Below are 13,473 nucleotides of genomic sequence, written 5' to 3'. Positions count from 1 at the left end.
GACCCCCGATCTATTTTCAGCAAACAGCTTAGAAGCCAGCAGAATAAACAACCGGCATAATCACACAGGATTACATGCCGGTTTCGCACAGAATTCAGTGTTATAAGTCTCCCTAACGAGGCTCTGCTGCTTTGATGATGTGTGAAAAATCAAATCCTGCGTTTCATTCACAGAACGGCGGAGAGAGGTGTCAGCCCTGTGAAAGCCGAGCTGGGAGGAATAAGGGGATCTGCTCCAAAAACTCCTTCATTATTTATCACCCAGGTGCCATATTCAGGCAAACTGTAAGGTGTCTGAATAACTTTTATGATCAGTGATGAGAAAAACAAGAGATAGTAACAGATATTCACTGATGTTTTCAACTAAATACAGCGCTGCTTCAGTTACACTGATTTGAAAAAGAAAAACTGATACAGTGACACAATATCTGCAATATTTTTCAAGAGGAGACGAGTCAAGATAGTGTTTATAAGACAGAACTTTCTCCCAATATTGTATTTTGCAAAAGTATTTCCAGTAATAATAATTATTGGAAGTAAACAGTATCAGATAAACCCAGACAGATAGATGATAGAATATTTAATAGAAAACAGTCTGGAAACATTTATAATGGGATAATAAAAACATGCCACATATTAAAAAGGTAAAGTCATTTCATTATAAATCAATAAAAGTTGTATACAGCCATCAACATTTTTATCAGCTAGCAGCTTTGTTATTAGACATGTTTATCCCAAATAAAAGCTACCAGACCTGAAATATCCCACACCTCCTTACTCCTTTATTTCATAACAAAGCCAAATTGATTTCTCAATGTGGGAGAAAATACGCTGCTCTTTTCTGTGGGAAAGGCGCTTTTAATCGCTCACCGCTGATAACAGTTTTCAGCCATTTACCACAGTAGTGATTAATTACGGCACAGCTACAGAATTAATGAAATACTGCATTAAAAGACAATTAAAGAAGTTATCTGGCTGGAGCTTAATGTCTGTAGGTTTCTTCTCTCTGAAATTGTAACATGTAACCAAAATAATTTAACTGGTGTCAGTGCTATGAAGCTCATCTGAGATAGAGAACACAATAAAATATCTAATACCTTGTGAATCTATGTTGAGGTTGTTATAATCCTTTTAATGTACAGAGCATGTACAGAGCATCCCACCATTATTCCCATTGATAGGTACTGTAATTATTTCTGTTATGTTTAGTGATTTTATTGAGGTTGTTCTGAAAAACGTTACTTTTTTATCAGTGGATGCTTTATGGCTTATAAAGACGTTATTGAACAACTTAAATCTGTGTACGTTCTCATGAGGAAACACACACCTGCAGCAATGAGGCTTACATTTACATGAACTGCATCAGACAGTTGTAGCTAATGAGAAAAAAATATGTGATTTAATTACAGTCACTCTTATTGTCATTGTATCCTTCATTTAACAAGGTGACATCCTCATTGAAATTAAAACTTATTTTCCAAGAGTAACCTGAGAGTAGAACAGAAGTGGTTACAACAAAAACAAGAAAAGCACTCAGAGAGCACAGACATCTGCCAAGGCAGATCAGTGGGCCCCCGTGCCCCCCCGATCACCACCAAAATGTAATCATTTCTTCCTTGTGCCAGTATCAGCATTTCCTGAAAATTTCGTGAAAATCCGTCCTTAACTTTTTGAATTATCTTGCTAACAAACAAACAAACAAACAAACATTAAGCAACGCATACAAAGCAAAGTGATCACAAAACCTCCTGGCAGACGTAAAAATGACATCAAGTGAAATGCTTTCATGCACAAATGGATAAATGTGATACATGGTGACATACAACCCAGTTCTGTTGGTGTTGGTCTGAGGTGATGTCTAGGTTTAATGCAGTGGTGCCTGAGGAGACACTTCTCCACATTCTGTTTTGTTTCTATTATATACAGTAGATGGTGAGATATTCAAAGTATTCACAATTCTACATTGAAGAACATTCAATCTGAAATCATTATAGAATATGTAGTAATAGTTTTTTGCAGGTTGGTGAACCTTTCTATGTCCTTCTGAGAAGGAAAGAAACACCTTTCTGTCTCTCTAAGATGATCTTTTTTTTCAGGGGTGTCAAATATAAGGCCCACGGACCAAAACCTGCCTGGGTTCTAATCTGGCCCGCGGGACACATTTGCAAATTTTTTTTAAATTACACTGACAATATTAACAGTCAAGGGTGTCAAATTCGATTTTGTTCCAAATTCCAAACTTCAGAATTTTTCAGAATTCTGCCTGTTACTAAATGTTTTGCGCCTTTGTAGATCGCTGCAGACTGTAACCTGTGATGCACATGTGTAAATGCTAAGCTGAAGCATAATATTGTTGCTGTTGTGCTTATTTTTCTCAACAAATTTCAGGTTTTTCAGGTTATTCACTTTATTTGTAAAAGGATAGTTTGTAAATGTTAACATTTTTAATTAATTTCATTTTACTGTTTTGCACTAAAACAAAGAGGAAAACTTGGGAGTTGTCATTATTTAGAATTCTAATTATTCTGATTATTCTTATTATTATTACTGTTATTATTATGCTACTATTTTACTGGTCTGACCCACTTGAGATCAAATTGAGGTCTATGTGGCCCCTGACCTAAAATGAGTTTGACGCCTCTGTTTCATTTTATTACATCACTGACCTGTTACCAAATTCACCCATTTACTTTCAGTGTTCCTCCAGCTCTTTCTTTTCTAGCCTTTTCGTTCCTTCCTTTCTCAACTTTTTGAACATGTGTTGCGGCCAAAAAATTCAATATTACCTTAATTTAAAAAAAAAAAAAAAAAAATCATACATTTTCTCAGTTTAAACATTTGATGTTTTCTGTGTTCTATTATTACCAAACTATGTGCTTATGAGATGATAAATTATTGCATTCTGATGCATTCTGTAGAATGAAATTACTATTCAAACACAAAAACAAACACAGTTCAGTCACACTGACCAGCCTCCTTTAAAATGGAGTTAAATTCCCCCAAAGTAATGAGCTCTGACAGTTTCAGGTCCTTCTGTAAATGATTACTGTGAAAGGTGGCAGCATATTGAAAAGTTTTTTCTCTCATCTGAGACTTGGGATGAACATTTCTATAAAGCGTTGAGAGAACAGACCCTATCGATTTTGGTTTTATGTATGTAAAACAAATAAAATAAAATAAAAAAATAACCAAGCAGCCTAGCAGGAACTCTATAAATATAAACCATGCTATTCATAATATTGCTGATTACAATGACATTTTACATCCAGATCTATAAATACACTCACATACATAAATCTCCTACATTCGCTTACATGTTCGTTCTAGTGATCATTTATTTCCTTCTGTATTTTTGTCATGCACCGATAAGTAATGATGATGGTGTTGATGTTTTCCAATATCAAGTCTCATTATGACAGATTAGAGTAGCTAGTTAGGATTCACTAGAGCTCATCATAACCTTGTACCACTGGATATATCCCAGCATGCATTCAGTAAAAAGCCTGTTTGTTCTGTTGCTGTGTGCCTTTTCATTGTGTAAGAATGTCTTCTTTTGGCAGATTTACTGACTTTGCAAAGTGTAACACCTACACCATGAAGGGTTGGAGCTGTCTCTGTGTCTAGACAGGCACTATTCATTTGGCTGCATGTATGCACTCAAGCATTTGTTTGTGATTGGTTGTCTGGGCTCTTGGATTGAATTTGCTCCACCTCTTGTCTGTCAAGCACACCAACTGTCAAGTAATCAATTAAAATAGCTTCATTAGTACATGTGTAACAGGGTAACTAATGTTTATTAAACATGTGTAACCCATATATTTTAGTAGTAACCTTTCTATCATTGACGACTGGGTGTCGAGTCCTGACTTTGTCTCAGATGTGAAGAGGATATGGCTCAAATGATGAACAGATTAACTTCCCTCCAGCTTTCAAGAATCACATTACCTGGCTGAACGCAGAGGCTCTTTGAAACAGAAAGGCCATAAAGGTAACGTGAGTCCCTTAAAATGCACTCTGCATGCTTTCAGAAGCACACAGAGCAAACATATGTACATGAATGAGCCGGACAGGAAATGGACCAAGAACATTATGACCGGGTCAATGTGGATCCGCTCTTACTCCCACAAAAATTCACTTGACTCGTTTACAACTATGCGGCGGTGAGAGACAGACGTGATTTTAACCGGCAGGCACAGGTCATCTTCACATGGCAGCTGTGACTCAGTGATGTCGGCTGCTCGGCACTGACAGCCTGCAAATGCCACCTGGACGACAAGCTAAAATAAACAGTCTTTGTGAAGCGGCTGGCGTGCAATAAGAAGCTTACACTTTTTACAACACTGAGAGTCTCTGAATAGAAGGTTCATCTCCATTTGCACGCAAGCAGAAACTAGAGTGACCACTACCATCATCTCTTTCTGCGCTAAATGTATTTTTCTTTTCAGCTAATGAAAGCTCCTGGCCATTTGCCCGAATCTCCTGCTATAGTGACACTCGATACTTTCACATCTGCTTCACTATGCACTCTGCTGCTTTTGTTTCTAAGCCATTAGATGAACTTCCTAATGCTTAGAGGCAGCTGATATCCTCAATGAAAGTAATGAGAGCAAATTGATTTTAATTTGCAACACAGCAACATTTATTTTATCTATAACTCCAACATAAGTGTATCGTTTTCATTGCAATAAAATTAAAAACTGAGATAAATACTGCACCAACAGTTGAGATTATTTCAAACACTGTGGATTAAATAATATGCAAGTAAGTCATTTTGCAGATTTGATGATTCAGTATTTAGTTGTCCATACATTACACTGTATACTGTGATTAAATATTCATGGATGGGCAATCCTGCAGGCTTTCAACACTCATGTTTTAGGGACCTTCAAGTACAGTCCTTGTATGAGAACACTTCAGCGCTATATTTCTGTCATAAAACAGCATTTTCTCCATTTTCAGCCTCCTGGCACAATTTCATAACTTGTATTTGACTGAGGGCTGAAAAATGCATTCACTTGATTGAAAAAAACAGTCTGGAGAAGGAGGAGAGCTTTAAACAGACTGTCTGAGATAACAGTGTGTTGGTTGTTTGTTCAACTTGTGTTTGTAAGGGTTTCTTTTTCCTTCCTCTCTGCTCACACAAAAACACACAAACTTTAAATTCAAGGTGACAAAAGCTTCCCAGACTCACAACAGTCACTGACTATAGATAGTAATGCGATACTGTATATGAAATGTGACGTTGTATTACTCAACTCAACAAAAAATAAAAAAATAAAAAAAAATAAAACTAACTTAGAGACACTTTTTTGGTTTGCAACAAGGGAAAAAATTAAATCGTGGGAAATTAAGCAATTACTCAGATCATAAAGGGGTTGAAATATATTCAATTGTAAGTTAATGGTACTCGTACTTTACTCAGATGTGGCTTATTTGTCTTCTACTTGAAGATTTACTTTTTATTTATTATAAGTTACACCTCAGAGACAAACATTGTACTTTTTACTCCGAAACATTTGTTTGACAGCTTTGGGTACTTTCCGGATTACAGTTTTTCATCCAAATCCTGTCCAGTGAAATCTACACATCTACAAAAGTGCTGATATTCAGTGTTTGAGATGATTCTTACGATTAATACACTGTTTAAAACTACACTTTTGGGGAAATGCATTTATCATAAAGCTGAACAAGGACTGAGCTGATGAAAAATTGATCAATTCGTCTCACATCCGTCTCTGATCTCATAAAATATGATGCATTGCTGTAGATTAAACAACTAACAGTATTTAAAGTAGGTAAAAATACATTAATGCAGCAGTAATATGAATTCAAACACATATGTAATGATAAAACACAGATGGGACCATTTTACTGCACCATGACTTCTTTTAACTTTCAGTTTACTTGCTTAAGTATATTTTATTTGTAGTGAAGTATTTCTAAAGCACTACTGTTCTGGGAACATTGACCAAATAGCACCTACAGGAGTCTGTACCCACCTTAGATACTCCTGTACTTGTGGCTTTTCATTCATTTAAGAACATTTGCTTACATGCTTTTACTGGAAGTTTTGCATCTTTAACTTCTGATGGAGTAGATGTAAACAGAGATCAATACTTTTACTTTTGTAAAAGGATCTGAGTACTTCCATTAGTTGTGCTTTAATTACATTTTTCTGTTTTACATTTGTAGGCTACTTTTCTGATAACTGTAACCATTAACATAGGCTTTAAAAATGATCGAACAGCATTTACAATTAACTACATATAATAATGTTTTCATCCAAAAACATACACATAGCCTAAACATAAAAAACAAGATCAGTGACTGGATTCTAAGAGTGGTTTCCTTTTAATTGTAATTTTTTTCATCATTTCAAAACAGAATAGCTGCTTCTTTCAAACTTACATGTTTGTAAGATACAGGTTGGCATACCTGCAAACTTTATTGAGGCATTTATATTAACCCTTTAAGACTTAAAACTATTTTTGTAATGATTACCAATTGAATTTTCCTCTAGATTTAACCCTTTCAGCTCCCTCTAATTTACTACCCACTGGGGACCCGAGGGGCAAAAAAGAGCATGTAAAAAACTACTACAAAAATCAACATATATCAATATTTTTTCTGCTTTTTTGCTTACATCGCTTACACCACTTCAGCTCTGCTCAAATCTATCAAAAGTTCAATCATTTTCATTTTAACCCTTTTGAATGCATGTCTGAATACATGATACCATTCATTTTACTAGAAAACATACGGTAGATGGATGTGGCATTGTTTAAAATAATGTCTTAGACCTTTCAAAGATCAGCAATAACACAGATTTCATTGCAATAGTAGTTTTTGTGCGGTGCAAGAGCCTCATGGCAAAAATGCCTCATTGACTTACACTAAAACCACATTTTTAATCGCAAATAAAAGTACTAATGCAAATCAGTGTTGTGAAATCAAGTCAGTGTGTAATAGGAAGAGTAAAAGAAGCTGACAGATTCAATAAAAATGTCTAAAAAAAAAAAAAAAAAAAAAAAAAAACTTACTTGCCAAAATCCATGCCATAAACTGTAACAAAGGCATCACCAAATGAAAAATCCAAAATCACAAAAAGTGTACAAAAATAGCCAGCATTTTTCAGGGAAAATCTGGTATTTCCCCATATTTTATTTACTGATTGTGTAAATGTTCATAAAAGCTCTGTGTCAGTACAAAGGTTATTATATAAAAAACTGAGAAATCTGTAGAAGAAGCTAAACATATCATTAACTGAACATGAAAAGCGTCTACAACTACTGTCAATTATCAAACTCCATGGGTGTTACTGATGAATCAATGTTGCAGAAGATAATGGTGTTTCCATGTTCACTAAGGAGCCTCTATGAGCCAAATGGGTCATACAGGGGTTGGACAAAATAATGGAAACACCTTCACCTCAAGATGATAATGCCCCAATCCATACAGCTAGAATTGTTAAAGACTGGCATGAGGAACATTCTAATGAAGTTGAGCATCTCGTATGGCCGGCACAGTCCCCAGACCTCAACATTATTGAGCATTTATGGTCAGTTTTAGAGATTCAAGTAAGACGTTGATTTCCACCGCCATCGTCTCTAAAAGAGTTGGAGGGTATTCTAACTGAAGAATGGCTTAAAATTCCTTTGGAAACAATTCACAAGTTGTATGAATCAATACCTCGGAGAATTGAAGCTGTAATTGCCGCAAAAGGCGGACCTACACCATATTAAATTATATTTTGTGGATTTTTTAAGGTGTTTCCATTATTTTGTCCAACCCCTGTATGTGACAATGATGAAACTGAGAAACTGCATTTTACCTGAATTATTTAAATGCACCAATAAGATCAGTGGTTCAAGAGTTACTAATCATTGTAAATCAGTGGAGCCTATTTAGGTCTTTGAGGGTTAAGGTATTTAGGATAACACTGGTCTATCATCCTCAAGGATTAAATGTGAAAAATCTTCCATAGTTTAATAAGATGAGTTGGAAAACATAGAACAGAAGTGTTGGTTAGCTGTTGTTTTCAATGTATATGATAAAGTATTATTACACATGTACACTGTTGCCCATGACATTGGAGTATAATATTTTACTACTTCTAATGAAATGATTATGACAATGTGATTTATTCTTGAACCTGGTCAAAGGTGATTACTGATGTGTATAAATAGGAATAAAAAGAGGAATGTGTTTGAAAACAAAACTATTCCAACTTTACAAGCAACAGTTTATATTAGTTTATGTACATTTATACAATCGATTTATTAATGTTCCACTAGAAAGAACCTGTAAAGTGAATGTATTGTAATGCAGACAGTGTTTTGAAGTCTAAAACAGTAAAACCCATGCTCTCCTTAATTCTCAGAATGCCACATTTTGACCCAATATTGCACAGGTGTCAAACATGCGGCCCGGGGGCCAAATCCGGCCCGCCAAAGGGTCCAGTCCAACCCTTGGGATGAATTTGTGAAAAGCAAAAATTACACTAAGAAATTAACAATGCTTTTAGTTCAGGTTCCACATTCAGACTAATTCAATCCCAAGTGGGCAGGACCAGTAAAATACCGTCATAAACTCCAAATTTTTCTCTTTTGTAAATGTAAATATTTTCATGTATTTACACTAAAACAAAATATAATTTTGCAAAAAATGTGAATAACCTCAACACATATGAACAACCTGAAATGTCTTAAGAGAAGTAAGTACAATTTTAACAAAATTCTGCCTCTTACTAAATGTTTCGTGTATTTGTAGATCCACTATGATCTGTGAGTTGTAATGTACATGTGTAAACGATAAACTGAAGCAGAATATTGTTAAAATTACACTTTGTCGGCTTCCTGATAAAACCTGCTATGTGACTTTTGGCAAATTTTACAGGAGAAACAAAAAACTGTTTATATAACAGGAAACTGTGAAATATGACAAAAAAATATCTGTTCCTTTAATGTTGGTACTTACAATGGAATGCAAACAACTTTCACAGGAGACTGAAATTTGAAGCTATAATAGGGGAGACAGCAGGTTTTTATTCCCAACCAAAAATGTCACTTAGCGGGTTTTATCAGGAAGCCGACGACTTAATTTTTCAGTTTGTTCATGTTATTCACATCTTTTGAAAGGAGAGTTTGTAGATGTAAACATTTTTATAATGTAATTTTACTTTTTTTACACTAAAACATAGAGGAAAGCTTGGAGTTGACATTATTTATATATTATGTTACTATTTTACTGGTTCAGCCCACTTCAGATCAAATTTAGCTGAATGTGGCCCCTGAACTAAAATGAGTTTGACACCCCTGCAATATTGTATCTTGGAAACTCCAACCAATCCACATTTTGTCTTAATTTTTCTCTAAAGTTTGTCTACTTTTATTCTGGAGATTTTTTTTTTTTTTACTTATAAACCAATGTCATTTATCTGATTTTTTTTTTTTTTTCATACTTTATTTACATAATACCATTTCCACATAGAACAGAAGATGGCATGGAGAAAATATAATGCTTGAGGTGAGGCAGGAAGAAATTAAATATAAATACATATATAGGTAAGTAAATTAGATAAATAAAAGTAAAGGAATAAACAAGAGGAGAAAAAATAATCTAAGTTTTAATTAATTAATTAATTAATTAATTAATCAATCAATCAATTACTACTTAAATTCGTCACATAAGTCTTTAGTCTTCACAGCTTTAGGGTTAGTGCAAAAGTTAAGTGTGTCTAGGTAGGATTTTAAGTAAGATTTAAAGACCACAGAGCTGGGTTTCTGATTGGCAAATTTGCTGGCATGTACATGAAATTTGGCTAATAAGGAAGTTTGAAGTTAAAAGAAATATCCAGCTTTCTATTTAAAAAAAAAGATTGATATCACACCAAAAAATTTGACAGAGGCACATTCCCAAACCAAATGAGTTAATGTTTCATCCGAATTATGACAAAATGAGCAAAGAGGGTCGACACTGATCTTATACTTTACTAAAGCTGAATTAACTGGATAACACCTGTGTAACACTTTTAAAGATTCCTTTCTCACCTTATTCGAAATAAAAACTTCCTTGGTAATAACCACACTTTTTCCCATTCCACATCAGAATATAAATTACTCCAGAAAAAGATGGAAGCTGGCTAACAAATTGTATCGTCATTTATCTGTGCACAGGTGGTCCATTTAACAGCACGCGCTCACCTGCCACTAGTGATGTGATGTTCACGAACCAATCGAATCTTTTGAATGGCTCTTTGAAATGAACGATGGGAACCGAGTCTTTGTAAAGAGCCATTCATTTTTATTTATTTATTTATTTATTTAAGGAGGGGGTATCCGATTGCCTGTCAATTTACCAACATACTGTTCTTGTTCTGAGAATTGCACTATAGTTCAGGTATTTAAGTAATTGCAGTGATTTAATCACTGTTGTGTTTTGTGCAGTTTTATTTCATGTTTTATTTTCTTCTTCATTTTTAGGCTACAGACTAGTCCACATAATGTACCGTGATGTTTTTGGTCCAATTCCAGCATTTGCCTAATATCACCTCTCATGTCATGGATTTAGCCCCCACATTTGAACTAACTATTCTTTTTTACGGTAAGATAATATTTACTGTCGCGGCAATTAAACACCTTTAAAATGTAATGTGAATCATCACATGTAGCCTATTTAGTCATTAAAACATTGGTTTTTCAAAATAATGCAAAAAACATAAAAGAGCCAGTGTTTTTGTAACATTTAATTTGAATATTATTTTATTTCTGAATCATTAATTTTTGTTTATTATTTTGACATTTGTTTATGTTGTAATTTACATATTATTTCATTAATTATTTACTCAATTTATATTACATATTCTTTTATTATGTTTCTTCTTGCCCTTCTTAATATTTTGGTTCCTGCCTATTGTTTGTGGTACGACCTGTTTTGGGGTGACACGAGAGTTAAGTCCATGGTGGAGCGCGACCAACATATATTGTGCTGAACTGCTGACAACAAAGCTGGCTGAAACTGTCCTGCCGTTTGGTGATTATTAGCACGGAAGATAGCAAAACATCGATACTAAGAATACCATTGTAACCCGCTTTACTCACAGCCCCGGTGAGACAAGCAATATTTCAGGGTTACATTTTGAACGGCTCTTTTCAGTGAACGGCTCCCTTCAAACAGCCAAAAAGTCCCATCACTATTTAACAGCACGCGCTCACCTGCCACAACCTGATTGGCTGGAGGTCTCGCGAGGACACCTGTTGATTAAAGCGGCACGAGCCTGTTTTGAGTCCTAACTGTAAACACAGGTGCTTCCACCCTCACAGACCTACAGTACAGGGACAGGCGGACTCACCCGGGCCGCCCTGGAGGAGTAGGGGTCGTCGAACAGGGCCCAGATCTTCGGCTGCCAAACTTCGCAGCAGCCCCTGGACCTGTCCGGACAGTCCTCGATGCCGAACCGCCTCGGCATGTCGTCGTCTCCGTCCTCCGGGTCCGGCGGCTCGAATATCTCCAGGGCCTCCTCCGCGTCTCGGTGCTGCCGGTAGGTCATCCAGCAGCACGGCTCCACGTCCGTCTCGTCTATCCCCCAGAACGCCAGCTCCTCCTCGAACAGCGGTCCGCACACGTCGGCGGGGCAGTGCAGCTTCCCGGTCCGGTAGTAGTTGAGCACGTAGGCGAAGATGCCCGGGTGTCTGTCGAAGAAGAACTCCGCGGTACTCGGGGGCGCCGAGTCCGAGTTGACGCTGACCTGCGCGTCCGGGTCGGCCAGCCACGCCAGGCGGGTCCCCGGCAGAGTCCGGAGGGTGCTTTTGTAGGTTTCATGCCGTGTGCCTCCCACGTTGATGACAATTTTGTCCGAGTCTTCCCCTCTGTTCATCTCCTCCTTCAGACATGATTTGGACGGGGGTTTGTTCCCAGACTTGCGCCCTCGGTAAGACGAAACACACACCGAGCTGATCATTTATGCAGATGCAGCAGCCCCTCCTTATAGTCTACTTAAAAACAAAGAAAACTGAAGCAAATCAAAACACACACAGGTGCACCCTCATTTCAGAGGCCAGTCCTTATAATAGTGGCCTTTGTGGTTCATTTTAGCCCAAACCGGTGCAGACGGCGCCAAAGTGAGAAGCTCCAAAACCACCTGTTACAAAAGTCAGTCTGAGGCTGCGATGCTGTGCAGAAAAACCCAGACGGACAGACTCATGGAGGTGTTTAGGATGGTTTCATCGATTCATCGCAATTGCATCCAGGTGTTGCGCTTAGATTAATGCAATGTTGAGAGTAGAAATTAAAAAAAAAAAAAAAACGGGTTAATTGTGCGCAGTCGGGTCAACTCACTGAGCCATGAAGTAATGCCACTCCAGTCTTTTTCCTGAGTGTCATCCGTCAAAATCTACAACTAATGCAACAACTTTTCTTTTCTCAAAGCAACACTAAGATGGACGAGAATAAATCCGGGTCTTGTATTAAATTACGCACTAATATATGCCATCAGCCTCCTCCTGTAGAAGAAGAAGAAAGAAAAAAAACACATATAAGCGACAATGAAATCGCCTGTTCGGGTTGTGTTCCAGATGTGAGCTTGTTTTCCAGCTGGGATCTGTTGCTTCTCCACAAGTATCCAGTCTTCCCTTAGCGACAGCCCGGTTGGATGGTGCGCTCAACAACAGGCTCGGCGCTTTTAACCCTTCTGCTGCCGGCGGGGCTTGGCGCATTATTGAACCACTCCCTCTAATTAGAGCGAACGGAAGCGCAGACAAGATGTGTGTATTCATGTGCATGTGTGTAATATGAGAGATAAGTCTGCTCCCTCAGTAATCCATGGTTTATTCTCTGAAGCCTGTAACCCAACCTGCTGTAGATACACACATCCTGGTTATATTCAGTGATTGATTTGGACATCCTAATATGTCATAGATTGCTCAGATCAGTGTTAATATTTTATCTCCCTTTTTTGCACAAATACATGTAAGGTACACCTTGATTCTCAAGCATTATATAGTATATAAAAATAATTTTGAGTGTTTTAGGTGGATGAGACTTTTAGTAGTGGTCAACTCAGAGAGGCTGCAGATGGATGTTTTTTGTTTTTGTTTTTAATCTGAGAATTATTAAAAAACTGTGAAGTCTAATCCAACAGGTTGTTGTGAAGCTCCAGTTTATTTACAACATGCATTATGAATCTGAACGGCCTAAGAGTGCCACCAAGTGGACTCTCTAGTAAATGACACTCAAAGGTTAAATACGTCCTGCAAGAATGGGCTCTGTGCACAGCCCCACTACTTCCTGAACCTAAGGCAGCTCCTATATGTAGGGTGTTGAAAATGACCCCCAGTTTACACAGACTCCTGGCTGAATTTGAACAGTACATATGCAGTATTAAGCTTATAGACTCCCCACAACAGCTTCTTCCCAGCCACAATCAGACTTGTGGCACAAGACATTAAGGACGGTAGGAAGTACCCCAGGCCATGAG

The 13,473-nt window shown here is 37.1% G+C and overlaps 1 protein-coding gene across 4 annotated transcripts in view; it reads right to left on the bottom strand.

Annotated features, from left to right (window-relative positions):
- Positions 1 to 12,636, bottom strand: part of kcnc4 (potassium voltage-gated channel, Shaw-related subfamily, member 4) — a 46,440-nt gene extending 33,804 nt beyond the window's left edge. For all 4 annotated transcript variants that reach the window (XM_030138201.1, XM_030138202.1, XM_030138200.1 and 1 more), the window contains exon 1: positions 11,350 to 12,636. In XM_030138201.1, the coding sequence (XP_029994061.1) occupies positions 11,350 to 11,958 (609 nt within the window). In that variant the 5' untranslated portion in view covers positions 11,959 to 12,636. The remainder of the gene's footprint in view (positions 1 to 11,349) is intronic.
- Positions 12,637 to 13,473: the final 837 nt, after the last annotated feature.

This window comes from Sphaeramia orbicularis, chromosome 7 (assembly GCF_902148855.1).
Source record: "Sphaeramia orbicularis chromosome 7, fSphaOr1.1, whole genome shotgun sequence".
NCBI classification, from domain to species: Eukaryota; Metazoa; Chordata; class Actinopteri; order Kurtiformes; family Apogonidae; genus Sphaeramia; species Sphaeramia orbicularis.
Note: the sequence above shows the minus strand (reverse complement) of the source record. Positions and strands in the feature narration are given on the sequence as shown.